The following is a 20,916-nucleotide window of genomic DNA, read 5'->3' on the forward strand; positions in this document are numbered from 1 at the left end:
TGGTTAAAAAATTTAAAATAAAAATAATTTTATTGAAAGGCATAAAATTACGTTTTTTATAATTTTTTTATGTTTTCCTATAATTTATACAATAAATAGTTTTTTCTTTTAGTTCCTTAACCAATATCTTATGAACATTAGTTAGCAAGACCCAATTTGATTTCTCCTAATAAAATATGATATAATTAATTTTCTTTAATAAAAATATAATCGTGAGAGAATATTATAATCATGATATAGATGTAAGGAATAAAATTGCAACATGTATATTTATACAAAAAAAAGTGAACATAAAGATATAGAATTTACAACTGAAGTATTTTACATGCATTATAGTGATTAATTTTCACTTTTCTGTATTGTGGCTTCTGTAAGATCTAGAACAGCTAGATGCATGAGGCTCATCAACATAGCTAGCATATCGTAGAAATCCAGCCTCTACCTTGAAATACACAATTCATTCCTCTTACCTACTTGAATATAGCATCCCTCAAAATTTCATTAAATAGCTTGATAAGCTAGAAAGCACCCCTAAGTAGCACAACCAGTTTATACTACACTTTGGTATGGGAGATGAAGAGGTTTGACATTTCCTTTTCATGACAACAATAGCATTAACATGAGCTGCTCTTTGTGGTTTCCAAGTATGGCAATAATAGATGATTCTTATCATAAATAAACTTTGCCTCCAATTCATTGCCTTGACCAGTTTAAACTTTAAAGCTACAACAATCTAATGCTCTTAAAAGCTTTGGCCTCCACATCCTTAACCAATTGCAATCTGGGTTTTGATCCATGGTCACTTTTTTGTTCTTTATTTCAGCAGCCTGAGAAGCTTCTGCTGAGGCTACACTCTTCAAGGGTGGCTGTAGATTAGTACTCACTGAAGACTCCACAACCCGAGTCACCATTTCCAACACTTCACTCATCTTCGGGCGATTCTTTGGGTTTCTAACCAAGCATCTGTTAGCTATTATAGCAAGTTTTTGAGCTGACTTGAGGATGTGTCTTCTCTCAAGTCTTGGATCCAATATTAGTTGAAATCTCCTCCCATCTGAAAGGTATGGCCTTACCCATTCCAACAGCTTCTGCTCACCCTTGGGGCGATTTCGATCAATTGGACGGCGGCCAGTGATGAGTTCATAAAGGAAGACACCATAGCTCCATACATCACTCTTTGACGTGAGACGTCCAGTTTGAACATATTCTGGAGCTGCATAACCCATTGTTCCTACGACCTGATGAATATACCAGCCATATGAACATAAGTTGTATGTTGGATTCACTGGATTCCAGCTATATATAGCTGGTTACTGTGCTTGTATAGTATGATGTATCATGTATGCTTTTAACTATAAAAAGGTAATTTTATCCATCAATATGACCATGTTAAAATGACAGTAGTCAACAGAAAATAGAGTATTATTTATGAAAAAAAGTTATATCCTCGTTCAGATACTTAATAAAGAAGTAAAATGAAAAAGTTACACATTTAATATCTTGAAAACATAAACATTCAATATTTTTACCATTTAGTAAGTAGGGGGATTAGTTAGAAGATGTTGTAGCCTTCTAGGAGGATTTAAAATTATTCGTTGGCACAAGAAATGAATTCATTTTTAACATAGAAAGGTTTTTGTCAAAACTCAAAAGGCACCAAGAGAGGTCTTTTGATTTCCAGTACTAAATCATGACTCATACGATGACATATTAGACATGACCTTTTTTACTCTCAGCCCAATAAAATTGTTAACAGACTTTACTGATGCCTTTAGATTCAGCTCTCTATTCTTACATACAAAATTCCTATCTTGCATATTACCACATCTATGCATATGTGGACAGTGATTACTATATGAAATCTGATATCAATAAGCATAGTCATACCGCTGTGGAGACATGAGTCAGCCCATCAGATGGTCCCAATCTAGCTAGCCCGAAGTCTGATAGTTTTGCATTCCACAGCTCGTCCAGAAGGATATTTGAAGATTTGAAATCTCTGAAAATTATCTAAAACCCAACACAAGACATGGTTAGCACAGCAATAACAAGCTGCACAACATATTTAAATAGCAAATAAGTATTTTCAAAAGAATTCCAATTTAGCTCCTCCCATCTTCCTTTCCTTTTTTTTCTTTTTCTTTTGGGATGTCTAGATGGGATCAATGCAAGTAAGTTTCTACTTTCTACACAAGGCATATTATCTAATTGAGTAGGGAATTATGCTATATGCCTATACCTGAAAATCCATTTCCTCATGCAGGTATGTCAAGCCACGAGCTGCATCTTGGGCTATTTTCAACCTCCTACTCCATGGCAGAGGAGTGTCTGATCGTGGCGATAAATGGTGTTCCACACTTCTGTTAGGCATATATTCATAAATCAGAAGCCGCTGGATTCCTCTTTCATCATCATCAGCGCAGTATCCCACTAGTTTCACCAGATTGGGATGCTCCACAATACCCAGAACATTCACTTCTGTCACCCATTCCTTATGCCCCTGTAATCCAAAAGTAAACACATTGTAATGTAGAGTAAAAAGTACACAAAAGCAATCAGAGAATCTTACTTTACATCAAAAGTCTTTAGAGGATCGAGAAAGGTTTGTAAATACCATAAAAACTTGAAGCGTGTATTAGAACTTCAAACTTTACAACATCATGCTTATTAATTATAACTTGCACTATTATAGTTAAACACAAAGTGTATATGCATTATGATATTTAAAGCACACAATGGAACCAAATAACTATACACACATGACTAAGCCATATTATATTTTACTAAGATTCCTCGTGACATTGCACAACTAAATTTGTATAATGCGCATTAGAACAGAAAAATCCACTAGAAAATTAACTATTGGTTCTAAGCCATCTCTAGCAATGAATCAATTATTCAAAATGCTTCTTGAAAACATAGAAGGCAAAACCTTGCCTGAATTCCTCTTCTGCCAAGTTGTTTAACTGCAACTTCAATTTTTGTGGAAGGATCATCTACACTCTTGATCAACCCCTTGTAGACACACCCAAACCCACCTTCTCCAAGCATGACTGAGCGACTAAAACTCTTTGTGGCTGTTTTCAGTTCAGATACAGTAAATTCTCTGAGGTTGCTGGGTCTTTGAGACAAACTGGGAAATGCACTTCTCCTGAGTGAGTCTGTGCTGTTATCTGAGGCATCCATAGAGTTCAATTCAGAACCAGATCTTCTCATCTCAGCCTCAACATAAGTAGAACTGTTAGACTGGCCCGATATTGACTGCAAGCTCTTAGGACCATCCTTCTTCTCTCCAAAGTAGAATGGAAAACACTTCATTGCAACCTGACTTGAACTAGACTGCATTTTCACAAAATTGAAGAACAAATTAAGAAACATAGACTAATTGAAAAGTAACACGACATCCAAATTAAAGGTCACATATGATGAATAGCAAGCTTATTTGGTACTGGTTCCACATTCCATAAGTGGTTTTTCACGTTTTATCTTTTATGAGAAGCTAAGAGTTATAGCTTCCACATCCCAAATGTGATTTTTTACTTCTCAGAGGGTTTTTCAAACACGCCCAAATAGTTCCCTGATTCTTCAACAATTCAAAAAGGAAAAGCCCATTTGGAGCCTAATCCCTCCATACCCTTCCCAACAACTATAATTTCAGGTAACCCCATTAGAAATTTTGTTAACTAGGGGGGGGGGGGGGGGGATGGGGGATTAAGTAGGTCAATTTTACAAATATGGCAACAGAAACCATATGTTGTAGAAAATAAAATTCACTAATTCAGAATGGCGTGTATCTCCAAATTCAAAAGAGGGGAAGCAAGAAAAATAGAAACCTTTATATACCTTTTAATCCAATTCATTTGGGATCAATTGCAGGTCTTATTTGTTTCCAAAGAAAAAACCAAAAAAAAGCACACTAAACCTCACCTCAAGTTCAAACAGATATAGTTTGATCCCAAAAAGCCTCAGCTTCTCTGAGCTCAACAAAACCAAAAATCCCCTTTTTTCTCTTCTGTTTTTGGTACCCAGATTCTGAGAAGAGAAGACCCAATTAAGCCATTGCATCCAAAAAAGAGGAGAACAAAGAGAAAGACTCCAATAGAGGTCTCTGCACGGCTTGCAGGGTCAGCTCACGAACCAAATTGGAAGGCAAATCAAGCAAAAACAACCTTAATTGGTACAATTAGATATCCCTATAGTATTATTTAAGATCCAAAAAACTGTGTGGTGTGAACGTGTCTTCCGGGTTAGAGAGACCAAGTAATAAAGAGTCGAAGAAAAGAAACAAACACAACGAGGAAATGTTGTTACTTGTTGTTGTGTTCTTGTAATGGGCAAGAAGCATAATTGAGCTAGTCAAGTCAAGGTGGCACACACGCAGCCTTGTCTCTTCTCCCCTTTTTATCTTTTGGGTGATTGATTTCACACATATAGGTAGAGTTAGTTAAATTGTAGATAGAGTAAGTCAAATAAGACACAGATTTTGCACATTGTACGTTACTGTGTAAAGTTAAATTGTGGAAAGGATACGAATTTTGCACATTGTACGTGGTGGTTGGTTGCTGTTTTTTTTTCCTTCCTTTTTTTTTTTTTTACCTTAATTGACTCGAGATAGAAAGTGAGAGGAGAGGGTGTTGCACGTAAGAATAAAAAAAAAAAGTACGAGGATCATGAGAGCTTTCACTGCTTTGTATCAAAGGGATCCTAAGGACCTTCGTGGATGTTACGGAGTGTTGACCGTTGACTGGGTCAGTATGGATTGTGATTTGTGAAGGGTGGTGAGTGAATCAATTGTTTTGCCTTTGGAATTTCGTTATCAATAGTTAATTTGAGTTAATTATTTATTTGGGATTGTTGTTGCGTTTCCAGTTTCCACAAAATAATGTGGTGATTAATTGATTGCTTGAAGTGTTTGGTAAAGTTTTTCTTTTTCTTTTTAGGGTTCCTATTCGATAAGTTTTACAAAATGAAAATATGATTATGTTTTTATTTTGTCATTAATATCTAAATTAATTACAATTTTCTATAAAAAAATTAACAAAATAAAAATATTTTTTCATTATATAAAAAGGATATAAAAAAATTACATAACAAAAACATAATTTTGTTGACTAAATATACAATAAAATTATATTTTTGTTGTACATTTTTTTACACTCCCCTTTTATACGTAGAATCATGTTTATGTGAAAAGAAAAGAGTAGTTTTGAAAGGAAAAAAAAAATTAAAACATACATTGGTAGTTTAAAAAGTAAATTTGGTAGTGAAAATAATTGTTGTTTTGGGTGAAGTTAAGGCTTGGATTTGGTAGGGTGGCAAAATGGACGGGCCGATCCAATTCAGTTCATTGGTCTAAGCGTGAAAAATGAATTGGGTCGGACTAGGCAATATTATACATGTGCCTAATTTTTTCTAATTATACCCTTATACCTCTTTTCTTGTAACGTTCTTGATTGTCAATTTTTCGACAGCTTTCACACTACGACACTTCATGAGGTGATCATTTACTCAACATTTTTGTTGGTCAGAATCCTTCATAGGTAGCCCTTTCCAAGACCTCAACAATCAGCTCTTGCTACTTCCAGGATCAAAGACTGGAGTTCTTATGTGATAACTACTGAAAAGTAGATGTATCTTGTTAGTACAGGTAGTGTCAATTAATTTCTTTAAACCAACCTCATCTATACAGTCTCATACGTGCACAATCTCTAGATCCCTCTCATTTTGGTGTGATTCGATCAGGGTGTTTTATGCCCACCAGCTTCTGCTTTGTTCATCCTCAAACCACACTGTAGTGGGAGAGAAGTCTGCTATAATACCATTTGCAATGCTCTTGATTGTTGACTTCTCGACGGCTCTCACACTACAATACTTCACACGATCGCACTTCACTTAACATCTTTGTTGGTTAGAACCCTTTATTGGTCAGAATTTTCCGTAGGTAGTCCTTTTTAAGACCTCGACAATCAACTCTAGGTGCTTCCAAGATCAATGATTGATCCCACAAACCAAAACAAGACTTTCAATATGCTTTGTCCTCACTCACATGCTTTCTAGGAAACTTCCCAGAAGGTCACTCATTCCATAACTACTCCAAGTCAAACATGTTTAACTTTAGAGTTCTTATGTGATAGGATACAAAAAAGTAGATGTATTTTATTGGTATAGGTAGTATCAATTAATTTCTTTAAGTCATCCTCAACTGTATAATCTCATATCTATAGAACCTCTGGATCCCTCTCATTTTAGTGTCACTCAATCGGGGTGTTACATTTCTACCTATGAATTATCCATTATACCCTTTTTCTTAAAGAAGTACACCCCTATTCCACAAATATTTCTCTGAGACTATGATTCATAATTCCAGAGATATACTTCCAAAATAAGTATATATTTATCAATAAAATATTACTTAAAAATTAAGATGGTTGATAAGAAATAATTAAAAAGATGATAAACGCTTATCTTATACTCATGTTTATTAGTTTTATTTTCATCCTATCATTAGTGTTCTTTAAATCATATCTAAAATCTTATTTTCATCTTATCTTTATTGTTCTTTAAAGCCTAACTTTAAACTATCTTCACCATATATTCATTACATAATATTACGTTTTCATCATTATTATACAATATTTTTTGTTTTCCTTCATGTGACACTACGTTTCAAGGTATGTTCATCACTAACTTTATATATGATACATCTTAATTACAAAGCAATATTTTTTACGATGGTTTCTTTCCTTGAATGCATTCATTTATTTTATAATTCAAGTCTACATCAACAATTTAGTGTCACATGAAGTTAGTGATGAATGTATCTTCAAACACATTGTCACGTGAAGAAAAATGCAAAATATTGTATAATAAAGACGAAAGCTCAGTATTATACAATGAATATACAGTGAAGATAATTTAAAATTAAGGTTTAAAGAATAATAAAGATACGATGAAAATAATATTTTAGATATAATTTAAAGAACACTAATGATAAGATGAAAATGAAACTAATAAATATGAGTATAAGTGTTTATCATCTTATTTTTTTATTTCTCGTCAACCATCTTAATTCTTAAACAATATTTTATTAAAAATATACACCTGTTCTAGATGTATATCTTTGGAACTATGAATCATACTTCCAAAGGTATATTTTCATAATAGGTATGTGTAATTCTAGAAATACATTTTCAGAAAGCAAAAATGTGGTACTTCTTTAAGAAGAAGGGTATAATGGATAATTGAGAGGCCGAAAGAGAGTACAGGATGTACTTAGAAAAAAGAGAATGTCAATAATAAGATCCTTTTTTGAAGCAAGTCCGATAGCACGTCGGGTCAACCCATATTGGCCTATTTTTACTTCTTTTTTTTTCTTCTAAATTCATACAAATTCATTTTTTTTAAAAAAATATTAGGTTAAAACAGGCCCATTTGAATTCAGGCCTATATTTCTTGAATTCATATGGGCTCGAGGGACCTATCAAACCAGGCCAAATAAGCCCAATTCTATTTGAGGCAACATTTTCTCAATTCAGCTCGACCTAGCTTGATGGGCCAATGGGTCAAATTAGGCAAACTCGAACCATTTTTCCAATTCTATTTTGGGGGTGGGGTGATTTATCTTTAGTCACATGTATTTTTTGATTTCCAACTTTCGATTCTTATTTATTCATTTTTATATTAAAATATATAATTAAATTAAGACTATGTCATGGATTACTTAAAATAATCATGTACTTCTATCTTTTAATCTTAATAAAGATGATGATTTTATATACTTTATAAAAGGTGACTGATTTTTTTTTTATTAGAATGCATTTTTAATGTAATTTTTTTATAAAAGTTGACTCACTTAACTTACCCTTAACCTACCTATATTTAAGATATCTATAAATAAATTATTATTTTATATATTGAAAAAAATGAATAATATGTATATCTAATTATGTTTATAAAATAAAATTAGTGATGTGTTAAAAAAATAAATTAATATTTTTAAAATATATTTTTAATATGTTGATAACTATTTTTATAATAATTATTTTAAAATTTTATTTATAAAATTTAAAATAATGAGGGATCAATTTACTGTTACTAACTTTAGAGTAATTCTCGGATTAACATACAAATATTTACATTAAGAATCTATCAAAATTAAATTTTAATTCAAATATCTTTTAAAAAAAATGTAACATGCTATGTTTATTCTTTATCACTCATGTTTACTTGTGCATGATTATTAAACATATTCTTTAGTATATATATGTAATATATAAGTCTATATATATATATATATATATATATATAATTATTAAAGAAATACTAAAATGAACTCAATAAAGCAAAAGAAAACATGGCTCATGTGTTGAAAACGCAGGGCAAGTGTTTTAGCTCAAACCAAAGGGAGAGGTAATATTGGAATGGAAAGAAAGAATGTAAATGCTTGAATCTAGCCACCCATTTCTCTCGGCCATTTCTTCATTCCAAAACCACTTCCTTTCCTTTCACATTTCCCTCAATCTCCACCATTGCCAATGACGAAACCAATCCTTTCACTCCCTCAAACTCATTGCCACCTTTTCCCTTCCTCCTCCTCCTCTTTCTTCTTCCACCATCTTCCCCGTTCTTCACTATTCCATGCATGGCATGCTCTTCACCAAAGCGTGCTTGATCCACTCTCCTCCTCCATATCACACAAATGAGGAACTGTGCCTCATGGCTCCCTCTTCTCTTCTCGTTGATCCCTCTCTTCGCGTCGCGGATTCAGTGCGCCGATAACAATTTTGCACCCTCCTTTTACTCCGAAGAAATCTACAAGGAGCTTGAAAGCCTCGCTTCCCTGTTAAACAAGGACATTAAAGCAGGTTTAGGTTTCTGCATCAAGGATGTGTGAGTCAGTTTGTTTTTCTATCATTGCCTTATCCTAGTTATTGACTCTACGTAACAACCAAGCATGCATGTTATACAAACATATGAAACTAATGCTAGATTGATTAACATAAATACATAAATCCCAAAGTGGTGTTTGAGACGTGAGTTCAAATTATAACATGAGAGGGGGATGAGTCGTCTGAGGTAGGGACTAATTCCTTACAACGTGGTGAATGATCAAGTGTTCGAATTCCCGTCCCGGAGAGAGATGCCTACACATTTAGTGTCTGAGCATGCTTTGAACTAGATTGTTTCGGAAGAAACTAGTTTCTTACGATATGATGAACCAATGTTCCAATGTCCACCAGAAGAGAGATGACTATATTTAATTAGTTCCCCACAACATGCTGAACCAATGTTCGAATCTCCATTGGAAGAGAGATGCCTAAATTTAATGTTCAACTGTGCTTCAAGAAGGATTGCTTCGAAAGGAGACAATTGTAGGGAAAAAAATATTATAACATGAACACCTATGCTATGTTAATGTTTCAAAAGTTAGCATTGGTAATTGTAAATATTATAACCCTATTATTGTAGCAATTCAAAAACTAAAAGTAGAAAATAGAATAAAATTGTTGTATGCATATTAGGAGTATCTAACATGAGATAGCACAACTGTTGTGTTGTAGCATTTGTGCTTCCGTGTTGACAGTACTGTTGACATTTCAGGAATAAAGATTGGGAGGAAGCATTTGATTTTAAAGGAAGGTTGGATTTCGTGGATTCTTGTGTTAAGAAAAAAGGTATGAGCTCCCATTTTCGCCTTGTAGTGTAAATTGAAGTCAACTCTCTCGAAAGCTCAAACTATTAGGGAAAGGCTTACAAATGATTTTATATCTAGCGTGTTTCTTCATTCAAAAGTGCATTGGGCTTGAAGCATGGAAAATGCTTAATTCTGCCCTACCTTGTGCAAAAATTCAAGTTTTATTTAGACGAGTGGAGGCAACAAGGACAAAACTGATGACCACTTGGACATGGAAGCTCTAAAACTTTGCTAATAACCAACTCTCCTAAAAGCCTAAGTTTTTAGGTGAAGGCTTATGAATAATTTTATGTGTAACATTATATCATTTACACCAAGATTATGATTACTCAAGATTGGAGGATTTCTAATAGATTGTTTTTTGTCCTTGGAAGATGACAAAGATGTAGGAATAAGTTTGTCCATTAGGATTATAACTCAAAAAATGTGTACACTTTTTCAGTTGAAACCCACATAAACAAAATCGAATACATTGTGTGTTTGAACTCTAAAGGCTATCATATTGGTCTTTTCAGCATTTTCTGTCTCCTTATGATAAAGGAAACTACAATTCTCATAAATGTGTTGCATGAGATAGTGCCACTGACTAGCCACTTCATCAAAACTTCTTGATAATGATTTGTCATTCACTATCCAGCGCCAAATACATATTTTTGTGTAATTGAACCATTTGAATTTATAGGATAAGGAACTCTATGGCATATACAAAAAGTTGCTTTGTTCTTTTCTTGTCATTTATTTTTATACAAGTGCCTAGATATAATGAGATTTGATTGACAGGAGATTTCAGAGATAGAATATGTACTGTGGCTGAAATAAGGTACTACTTCCACGGTTTCTTGGCAGAAGGGGCCTCATCTGCCAATTACGTAAAACCTAACAAGAATTGCAATTTGACCTCATGGGTTTCTGGTTGTGAACCTGGATGGAGTTGTAGTGCTGGAAAAAATGTTGACCTCAAAAAGGACATAAAGGAAATTCCTTTTAGAACCAGTAACTGTCAGCCTTGTTGTGAAGGGTTTTTTTGCCCTCAAGGATTGACTTGTATGATACGTAAGTATGTGATGCCTCTTAAAATTTTACAATTAATTGGTAATTTGGGATGAAATTGTGCTAATTATTGAGACAACCATCTTTTGTTCTTGAAGCATCCATCAAATATACTCTTCCTGTATATGTATCTCTCTGCTTTTATCTTTGTCCTTGTTATATTAGCTGTGACTTTTTCCCAGCTTGAATGCCTAATATAAGATACAAGGAAATTTACATAGACACTTCATTATATCACAGATACAAAATAATAAATATGTATACCTCAGACAATTTCGTTATAATATCAGGCAGGATACACATATACCTAATTCATTAAAGCAGTTGTTTATGACATTTGATGTCTAGAAATGAGGGGTTATCCGACAATTCTTGGGATTTTGAAGTTTGAACTAGCCTAATTTATGAAAATGGTTCCAAACTCGTTTAAATTACAATATCATAAACTATGAAGATGCTATTGTGTGCCTTCATGATTAGAGTATGAAACCTGAATTATATTTAGCATCCATGTTGATCTATATTGTTGTGAGTACTTTTATAAATAGCAAAAACAAACTTTTCTTCAAGTTTGATTCTGTTAGTCAAGGTGCTAATACCTTCCATATCATGCAAAAACCAACTTTGATTTTGTTTTAAATTTGGAATGATCTTTTATGGATAAAATCAGCTGCTCAACTATCTTATTTTTAACTTTTCTGATTTTTCTCTCTGTGAAGCTTGCCCACTAGGTTCTTATTGTCCACTTGCAAAACTGAACAATTCGACCGGAATATGTGACCCGTAAGTTCTACTCTTGATGTTAATTTTTCTCCATTGTTAATTTTCTAAGCTTCATCACTAAAACTGAATTTGCAGATATAGTTACCAGATACCACAGGGAGAAACAAATCATACTTGTGGCGGTGCTGATATTTGGTCTGGTGTGGTGAACAATAGTGATATCTTTTGTTCTCCAGGGTCCTACTGCCCGACTACAACACGCAAAGTTTCTTGTGACAGTGGGTATTGATTTATCCCATACCTTAATTTTCTCATGTTTAAATTATCTAAATTTCCTTTTTTTGCAATGTAATGTCCTCTAAAGAAAACTCCTTTATTACATGCTACTACTTTCATGTCCATTATAACCAACCTTGCACTGACTATTGAGCATTCACACTCATTAGTTTTTTTCCCAATTTCAGATATTATTGCAGGATGGGTTCTACTCACCAAAATCGTATGTTTTCTTTTTTCTTTTTTGTATATATATCATAAGTATAATTTATTCCATCACTATTTGTGTTTGAAAATCCAGTGCCAACATGAAAAACCACATCCACTGAAAGTAATATGAAGTAGCAGTGTTTCAAAATTAGTTCCAAACATACTATATCATTAAATAGGAGACCGTACGTACCGCAAGTCACACAGTTTAAGAATTGTGAGTCCATAATACAAAACGACAAAAAAAATAAAGGGAGAAGTAAATTGTAGGATTCAAGTGGGGTGAATGAATTGGATGAGCGCTTTGGGTGTTATGAGACGATGTTTTGTGGAATTGAATGTTGGATAGTAAAAAACCAACAAAAGAATAAACTCAATGTAGCATAAATGAGAATGTCGTGTTGGTTTGGTGGATAAATCAAATAAGATAAGATTAGGAATAAATGTATTAGAGAGAACATTGGGGTAGCACTTACTGGAGAAAAGATGGTTGGAATATACGGAGAAGACATGAAGAAGCCCTAGTAATCAGTGTAGATTTGTTAAGAGTCCCATGTTGAGTAGAATAAACTACTTGATATGGTACTTTAAGCCTTGAGATTCTTCCACCTAATGTACTAATCTTTTGGGTTGGACTCTCCTCTTTATGGAGTTAACTGAAAAATTCAAATTTACAAACTAAACAATGAAGATATCATATTTTAGCTTTTTCCGTTGTGAGGTGAATGCATTATAACAAAGTTGATATGATAAATTGGGCTAGATCCTGAAAATTATCTCAGTAATTGGATTTAAATTGTGTTATTTTCATGCTCTATTTTGTTTGAGAATGGAGGGCACTAAATCAGAACCTTAGTCTATATTGTTCATTTTTGCAGCATGCTCCAAGTTGAGTACCTGTAATCCAAACACAGCAACCCAAAATATGCATGCTTATGGCGCTTTGATTATTGTAAGTAGAATCTAATATGGTATTGGATAAGGTCATGCTTTGCTTCTCTATTTCACATTGCTTTATTAGTTATGCAGTATGGAAAATTTTCATTCAACTTTCTTTTGAATGCATAGCTTTTTGTGGTTTATGTTACATACACATTATTGGAGCTTGTGGTTCTCTTGTCCTATACCAACCCTGTTGTCTTATCACACTGCTCTTTTTTTTTGCATATGCTCTGAAATAAGATGAAATATTGTCAAATATTTTCCAAGAATTTCTTCTCCCTATGTCTAGTTTAGCATATTTGATATTATTTCCCCTTGTAGGTTGCATTGAGTACTCTCTTGATCTTCATTTATAATTGTTCTGATCAAGTTCTAGTTACTCGAGAAAGGAGAAAGGCTAAATCCAGGGAATCAGCTGCTAGACAAGTAAGAGAAACTGTACAGGCTCGAGAAAGGTGGAAAATAGCAAAAGATGTTGCTAAGAAAGGTAGAGGGGGATTGCAAGAGCAATTATCTCGCACTTTTTCTCGCAAAAAATCAGTAAAGCAATCAGATCATTCTAGCCAAGCTAAACGTGGTACGGGTGATACATTTTTGCCACCAATGCCTCCAAATTCTTCAAGCTTATATGAGCAGCCATCTGCAGCTTTAAAAGCACAAAACAAGGAACCTACCAACCTTACTAAAATGTTGAATTCCCTCGAGGATGATCCCCACAGCAATGAAGGATTCAATCTACAAATTGGAGATAAAAATATTAAAAAGCAGATGCCAAAGGGCAAGAATTTACATACACAAAGCCAGATTTTAAGGTATGCTTATGGTCAGATTGAGAAGGAGAAAGCTCAACAAGAGAAAAACAAGAACTTGACTTTCTCAGGAGTTATTTCAATGGCTACTGAAGGCGATGTTCGAACAAGGCCTGTGATTGAGGTAGCTTTTAAGGATTTAACTCTTACTTTGAAAGGTAAAAGAAAACATATAATGAGATGTGTGACTGGTAAACTAATGCCGGGTCGAGTTTCTGCTGTGATGGGTCCCTCTGGAGCCGGCAAAACTACATTTCTTTCTGCCTTGGCAGGGAAGGCAAGAGGATGCACGATGACAGGCTCAATTCTAATCAATGGAAAGCCCGAATCCATTCATTGTTATCAGAAAATTATTGGTTATGTGCCACAAGATGATATTGTGCATGGGAACTTGACAGTGGAGGAAAATCTTCGTTTCAGCGCAAGATGCAGGTATCTGATTTGCCTTCGAGAACTTACTTTGTGCCTCTTTTTTTCCATATGCTTGAAATGTGTGAACTTTGTTTGTTATTACCTCTAATTCATTGCAATTGATTCAAAGGTTAATAAATTAGGACAATTAATTTTTTTATATTCAGCAGTTATTTATGATGCATTCCTAATTGATCTCATGTTTATTTTAATCCTTGACAATTGGCATGATTTGCTTCATATTATTTAAGGTTATTTTTAAATAATTATTTTTGTTAACGATTTATGATAAGATACCAGAAATCTAACTCTGTTTTATCTATATTAACTTATTAAGTAACAATGCAACTCTTTTCATGCTATTCATATGGACTATATTTAGAAGAGATAGAAGGAGAGATACTTAGTTAAAGAAAAAAATAACGCAAAACTTTGAGGGTGTGTTCCTCTCAATCTTTTCCTCACCAAATACTTCCTCATTTCTACTAATACCTCAACATTTTTGCTACATTCCATTCCACGACCATGTATATGCTTCATATTTCCTACTCTACCCTCCTTAATTCCATAGTCTAGTCCATTGCTCTCCCTCTAGCTCTCCTTTCATAGAACTAAATAATTAATAGTCACCAAAAAAATTGAAGATGTAGGAGGTTTATGTAACATTTAAAATAACTAACAAAAAATGTGATTTGTATAATTTTGTCCAAAATGGATTTATGTAATTTACACTTGAAATTTGGTTTCAAGTGTCTGACAAAGTAACATTTTTCAGAAAACCAAATTACACGGTCTCGTTGATAACAATTTTAAAGGGTAAGCTGATAGAGGGCAATAATTCAGAGTTCAGAGGGTGTATATATTTCACCCTTTTATTTAAATATGAAGGATTCACTAAATTAGTTCATGTCTTCCATGTTAACATCAATCCTTTTTCTTATTCTACTTGTTATGCTAGGACTTATCTTTCTAAAAACTTGGAATACATAGTAATAATAGTCACTAATAAAAGGAGCTGGTAGAGATTTAGATTGATTCTAATCATGCATTTCAATACTTCTTACTTTTTTATGTAGGTGCTAACTTTTAAAATGAACTATGAAGATCTTTGAATGATGAAATATTTGCTAATAGAAAAGGATGGATAAAAGGAACTGGTTCAATAGCACCAACTACATAATCATCTTCCTGATTTTATAGTGAACCCATGCACTAAATGTCTCATACAAAATAAGTGCATTAATTTTTCTTTTGTATGTTATTTTTTGTCATCTTCTAATTGTTAATTTCATTTAAATGATTGTTTCTTATTACCGGAGACTGTCTGCGGATATGCCAAAACCAGATAAGGTTCTGATTGTTGAAAGAGTAATTGAGTCCTTAGGACTCCAGGCAGTGAGGGATTCCCTTGTTGGGACAGTAGAGAAGAGAGGTATATCTGGAGGGCAACGAAAGCGTGTAAATGTAGGGATGGAGATGGTTATGGAGCCTTCATTATTAATCTTAGATGAGCCTACAACTGGCCTAGACAGTGCATCTTCCACTTTACTACTTAAAGCACTTCGTCGCGAAGCACTTGAAGGTGTAAATATATGCATGGTACTTCACCAACCAAGGTAAGATCTCACTCTCCTATACATGTACTTTTTTCTTTTTTGGTCTTGGATGAGACTAATCTCGCTCGTGGTAACAACCTGCTAGAAATTAACGTATTCTAGAAAATAAAATTTGTTTATTGAGTATGATGTCAACATATAGTTCATATCTTATTTTGATTTTGTTGTATTGCAGCTATACTTTGTTCAGAATGTTTGATGATATAATCTTTCTAGCCAAAGGTGGCCTTACTGCATATCATGGTCCTGTTAAAAAGGTAGAAGAATACTTTGCTGGCATTGGAATCACTGTACCCGATCGCGTGAATCCTCCGGACCATTTCATCGACATTTTGGAAGGTTTAGTGAAACCAAATGGAAATGTGACCCATCAACAACTTCCTGTTAGATGGATGTTACATAATAGTTACCCAGTACCACCAGACATGCTTCATTTTGCTGATCAAATTGCTGCCACCTCCTCCTCCTCCTCCTCCTCAAATACAAATCATGCAATAAAGGGCACAGATGAAGTTGTTGATCAATCCTTTGCTGGAGAGTTTTGGGAGGATATGAAGAGTAATGTTCAGATGCAACGAGATCATCTAGAGGCAACCTTCTTAAAGACTAAGGACTTATCAAATCGAAGAGCTCCGGGCGTAGCTCGACAATATAGATATTACCTTGGGCGGTATGAATTATGAAATCTTTAGATTTAATATAGAATTTCCCTCAGAGATAGCTAACTAACAAGGCTAGATTTCTACTTCCTTTTAATCAAGCTTATATCAACTTTGTCTAATAAGAAATAAACTGAAGTTAAAGTTAAGTAACTACCTAAGTATCTTAACATACGTATGTATGAGATATAATGTGGAGTGTTTAGCATGAAACTTGAAATTTTAGTTAATCTGTCTGTTGAAAATTAAATTTCATAGTATATTCTGAACAAAATTAAGTTGTTTATAATTTTTGTATTGCAATGAATTATATACTTTTGGATTAAGTTGGTTAACTATTAGCTATTTTCATTTTGTTCAGGATTTGTAAGCAGACGCTACGAGAAGGAAAATCACAAGCAGTTGACTACCTCCTTTTGTTAGTTGCTGGTGCTATATTAGGAACTCTTACTAAAGTTAATGACGAAACATTTGGTTCCCTTGGATATACCTATACTGTTATTGCTGTCTGTAAGTTTCAAAACTACCTACTATATTTGATTCTCATTTTTCTTCTAATAATGAACCTCTCTTTTCTTTCTTGGGTTAATTGAACATCTAATTTTAGATTCCTGTAAAAAAACTTGAATGGTTTTAATTATATTATACTCCTTAGAAAGAAGACAAAATTTTGATTTTTTTTCCCACTAATTTTTCATTAAGTTAAGCTGTATAAGTTTCTTCCCTCATTCATATTGCACATTTGCAGCTTTACTTTGCAAGATTGCAGCACTCAGAGCATTTTCTCTGGATAAATTACAATACTGGAGGGAGAGTGCATCTGGAATTAGTAGTCTGGCTCATTTTTTGGCCAAAGATACAATAGAACTGTTCAATATAATCATCAAACCTGTAGTTTATCTGTCCATGTTCTATTTTTTTAGCAATCCAAGGTCAAGCTTTGCAAGTAATTATGCAGTTTTGGTCTGCCTTGTGTACTGTGTAACTGGCATGGCTTATGCAATAGCAATTTATTTTGAGCCTGCTCCAGCACAACTGGTATGTATCATATAAATATAGGGTCTTGCTAATCAATGCCGTCAGAACAATGATTAAACAATTAAAGGGAGAAAATATTTATTGTAAAAAGGGTAAAAAAATCATAAGCAATATAACTTTACATATTATAATAAAAATCTTTCTCCTTTTAATTTCTTACTAATGTTATAATGACAATGGTTAACATTTTTCATAAATATATATATATATTGAAATTGTTGATAATAACTGTACGTTTGACTTTCTCTTTATGGATCTTTTCTCATCACTTGTAGTGGTCAGTGCTTCTCCCAGTTGTTATGACTCTTATTGCCAACCAAACAAGAGATACTGTCTTTATGAAGGTCCTCATAAAGTTGTGCTACCCAAATTGGGCTTTGGAGGCCTTTATCATTGCAAATGCTGAAAGGTGTGTTTTAATTTGTGTTTATAATCCCTTTTTTTATTTGGGGGGCTGTTGACTTTTTGGGTGAATGCATTCATGCATATGTACATTTTAAAACAAATGTAGACATGTATGCACTCATGCACATTTTTGAATGTGTAAGTGTATAAACTTCAACCATAGGTTAGAAACAAAATACTATTCAAACAAAATTAGTTTGCAAATGAAAAAAATGTATAATCAAATAATTGATTTATGATATAAATATAATATTCAAATGATGTTATATTAGATGTGCGAGCTCAAATAATAACATTTAATGATTAAGATAAGTAATATAACTTTTGCTCTCCTTGTGTTATCTATTAAGTCATGTCTTAGAAGTTTTAGGGTGATACAAAATTCATTAAGGTGAGATCTTAATAATCAAATGTTCTTTGTTAGAGACTGAGTTTATGGATGCAATTGGTTACAACGTTGCATATTTAAGGCTTCAATTGAATAAATATTTTTAATTGATAACGATGTTGGTAAATTAATGAGGGACCTCATGATAAGTTTTTGTAGTGCTACTATTTAAAATGTGGAAAATGTAGTTCACATGTGTTACCATTGCATCATTGTTTTTTTTAATCCATGGGAATGCTCAACATGCCTTACTGGATTCAACTAAGGTTTAAAATGTGAAAAATCTAGTTCACATGTGTGACCATTGCATCATTGTTTTTCTTAATCCCTGGGAATGCTCAACATGCATTATTGGATTCAACTAAGGTTTAAAGATGAAATATGAAAGTTAATTTCTCTTAGTTTGTTTTTTTTATTATATTTTGAATATTTTGTAAAATTCTCTTTTGATTTTAGTCCTTCTTATTTTATTTCAGTTTTATTCTTATAATAGGTAGATCATTTGCTTTTAATTCCTATCAAGTAATTTTCAAAAAGACTAATTCAAAATGAACAAAATATTAGAAACTAAAAAAGATAAACATATTAAAAAGATTAAAAACAAAATAACAATAACCAAAAGTCGAGCAAAATAGTTTTAAAAACCAAAAACAATGACTATATTTCATGGGAAAAAAACATTTAAGACTAAAAACTAACAAGGTCCAACAGTAGAAATCAAAACATTCATAGAAGCGAACAATTAATAGAAAGATATAAAGACATTTTTGCTCTCATTAATTTGTGCCAGACATCAGAGTTCAATGTGGTTTATTTAACATGAATAAAACTAAAAATTTCAAAACTTTTATTGAGATGTTGTCGCATATGACAGGAACTTGTTGATATTCTCGTCTTGTTTATATTTTATATGTATGCACTCTCATCCAATCATAACTTATTATTTGAGTTATTTTAATATAATTATTTTAAAAGTTAATAAATTTATTCTATATAATAAATTGTGATCGAATGATTATGTAAAAAAATTTATATTGTCAATACATAACTCTTTTTCTCATTTTATATTAGTTACAATCTTTTCCTAAGACGAGAATATCATTACCAAAAAAGACTTGAAGCATAGTAGTGAGAAAATGCATGAATTCATGAATAAAACTAAAAATTTCAACTTTTATTGAGATGCTGTATGACAGGAACTTGTTGAACTCATGGGTAATTCATGCATTTTCTCACTACTATGCTTCAAGTCTTTTTTGGTAATGATATTCTCGTCTTTGGAAAAGATTGTAACTAATATAAAATGAGAAAAAGAGTTATGTATTGACAATATAAACTTTTTTATATAATCATTCGATCACAATTTATTATATAGAATAAATTTATTAACTTTTAAAATAATTATATTAAAATAATTCAAATAATAAGTTATGATTGGATGAGAGTGCATACATATAAAATATAAATAAACTTGAGAACACATGATGCTCATTTTAGGACGTAAAATTGTAGTTTCAATTGCCTTCTAATCTTGCCACATATATAACTCTTTTAATATTGTATTTTTCTTAGGTTTACTGGAGTCTGGCTGATAACTCGGTGTAGTTCACTAATGAACAGTGGCTATAATGTCAGCGACGGGCCTCTTTGTCTGGTTGTCCTCATTCTTTACGGTATAATTGCTCGAGTTGTGGCCTTCTTTTGTCTAGTGATCACTCAAAAGAAGTGATTTGGGGTATAATGTAGAAAACAAAGATTTTAAGACGTCGTTGCTTGTATGTTGTAGCAATTAGGGATAGTTTCCAATTTATCAAGAGAAGCAAGATTTAGACAAATATTTGGGCTTTTAGCAGTAACTTGTAAGTTGTTTTTAGGTTATATGTTTTTTTTTGTAACCAAGCCTGTTTTTGTGTGAGTAAATTTTACTCTATTCTTAGCCCTTTTTCACCTGGACAAATGATAATTAGTTTGTGAAAAAATGTATAATAGCAAAAGATAAAGTGTCTTGAGTTCTTTAACTTTTAATCCAACCACTCCTTGGAATCTTTTGGTTAATTTGCTTCTCACTGTAGATAACAATAGGATTTTTTCTCATTTGCATATCTAACTCAAGTGTGTGTGTATATATATATAATGACTAGTTTTATCAAACATGTTTAATCATAAATCATGTGAAGATTGCCCTAAGATCCCACAAAGTATGGGATCATTCGCGAACCCGAATTGATCCAAATTGATCCGAATAATTTGTGTTGGGTCATTTATATATTTGGGTCAAAATTGAACCAAACCGATCAAAAAAGGGTTCATGTATGGGTTGAATCACATGTTTAGATCTATAGATTCCATCAAAATCGAATCGAACCGATCAAAATTTTTAGAGTTGTTTGATTTGACTTTAAATACTGCTAATGTTGAGATTCAAAGGGTTGGAACGACAAGTGTTGGGAATTTTTAAGGTATTATTTTGAGTTACGTTGTTATTTGTTTCATCTTTTTTCATATTATTTTTTTGTGATGTTTATAATATTAATTGATCATTTTTATTCATTTATTTTAACAAATCTGATTGTAATAAATCTAGTCGTCACAAATCTGGTTACAACAAAACTTATTGCAAGAAATTAGTTTGTAGGAAATAGTTGTGATTCAGACTATTATAGTAAATCTCGTTGAATAATATTTTGTTTTAATT

At 32.7% G+C, this 20,916-nt stretch overlaps 2 protein-coding genes across 3 annotated transcripts; one reads left to right on the forward strand and one right to left on the reverse strand.

Annotated features, from left to right (window-relative positions):
* Positions 1 to 237: 237 nt before the first annotated feature.
* Positions 238 to 4,422, reverse strand: LOC114382421 (serine/threonine-protein kinase PCRK1-like). Its single transcript, XM_028341823.1, has 5 exons — positions 3,928 to 4,422; positions 2,938 to 3,339; positions 2,240 to 2,500; positions 1,888 to 2,010; positions 238 to 1,238 (listed from the first exon to the last, which is right to left on the reverse strand). The coding sequence occupies exons 1-5, from the start codon at positions 4,063 to 4,065 to the stop codon at positions 711 to 713; spliced, it is 1,452 nt and encodes a 483-aa protein (XP_028197624.1). The 5' UTR covers positions 4,066 to 4,422; the 3' UTR covers positions 238 to 710.
* A 4,155-nt stretch (positions 4,423 to 8,577) lies between these two features.
* On the forward strand, positions 8,578 to 20,231 carry LOC114382131 (putative white-brown complex homolog protein 30). 2 transcript variants are annotated; one of them, XM_028341369.1, is made up of 15 exons: positions 8,578 to 8,889; positions 9,601 to 9,674; positions 10,475 to 10,747; positions 11,464 to 11,527; positions 11,603 to 11,749; positions 11,932 to 11,966; positions 12,832 to 12,905; positions 13,217 to 13,472; positions 13,542 to 14,136; positions 15,435 to 15,731; positions 15,907 to 16,401; positions 16,752 to 16,900; positions 17,139 to 17,428; positions 17,704 to 17,837; positions 19,794 to 20,231. In XM_028341369.1, exons 1-15 carry the CDS (start codon positions 8,699 to 8,701, stop codon positions 19,948 to 19,950), a joined length of 3,231 nt encoding a protein of 1,076 aa, XP_028197170.1. In that variant the 5' UTR covers positions 8,578 to 8,698; the 3' UTR covers positions 19,951 to 20,231. The 2 variants fall into 2 exon arrangements, with proteins under 2 accessions (XP_028197170.1, XP_028197169.1); XM_028341368.1 differs by having other exon boundaries at positions 13,217 to 14,136.
* The last annotated feature ends 685 nt before the right edge of the window (positions 20,232 to 20,916 follow it).

The sequence above is a fragment of the Glycine soja genome, chromosome 13 (assembly GCF_004193775.1).
Source record: "Glycine soja cultivar W05 chromosome 13, ASM419377v2, whole genome shotgun sequence".
NCBI classification, from domain to species: domain Eukaryota; kingdom Viridiplantae; phylum Streptophyta; class Magnoliopsida; order Fabales; family Fabaceae; genus Glycine; species Glycine soja.

What these genes read in the sequence shown, in the direction of transcription:
- LOC114382421 (XM_028341823.1), bottom strand. Translation starts at nt 4,065, where the DNA reads ATGCAATGGCTTAATTGGGTCTTCTCTTCTCAGAATCTGGGTACCAAA. An exon ending in ATGAGGAAATGGATTTTCAG is followed by an intron (nt 2,011 to 2,239) that starts GTATAGGCATAT and finishes GTTGGGTTTTAG; the next exon opens with ATAATTTTCAGAGATTTCAA. An exon ending in TGACTCATGTCTCCACAGCG is followed by an intron (nt 1,239 to 1,887) that starts GTATGACTATGC and finishes TATATTCATCAG; the next exon opens with GTCGTAGGAACAATGGGTTA.
- LOC114382131 (XM_028341368.1), top strand. Translation starts at nt 8,699, where the DNA reads ATGAGGAACTGTGCCTCATGGCTCCCTCTTCTCTTCTCGTTGATCCCT. An exon ending in AAAGTTTCTTGTGACAGTGG is followed by an intron (nt 11,750 to 11,931) that starts GTATTGATTTAT and finishes TCCCAATTTCAG; the next exon opens with ATATTATTGCAGGATGGGTT. An exon ending in CTTATGGCGCTTTGATTATT is followed by an intron (nt 12,906 to 13,216) that starts GTAAGTAGAATC and finishes TTCCCCTTGTAG; the next exon opens with GTTGCATTGAGTACTCTCTT.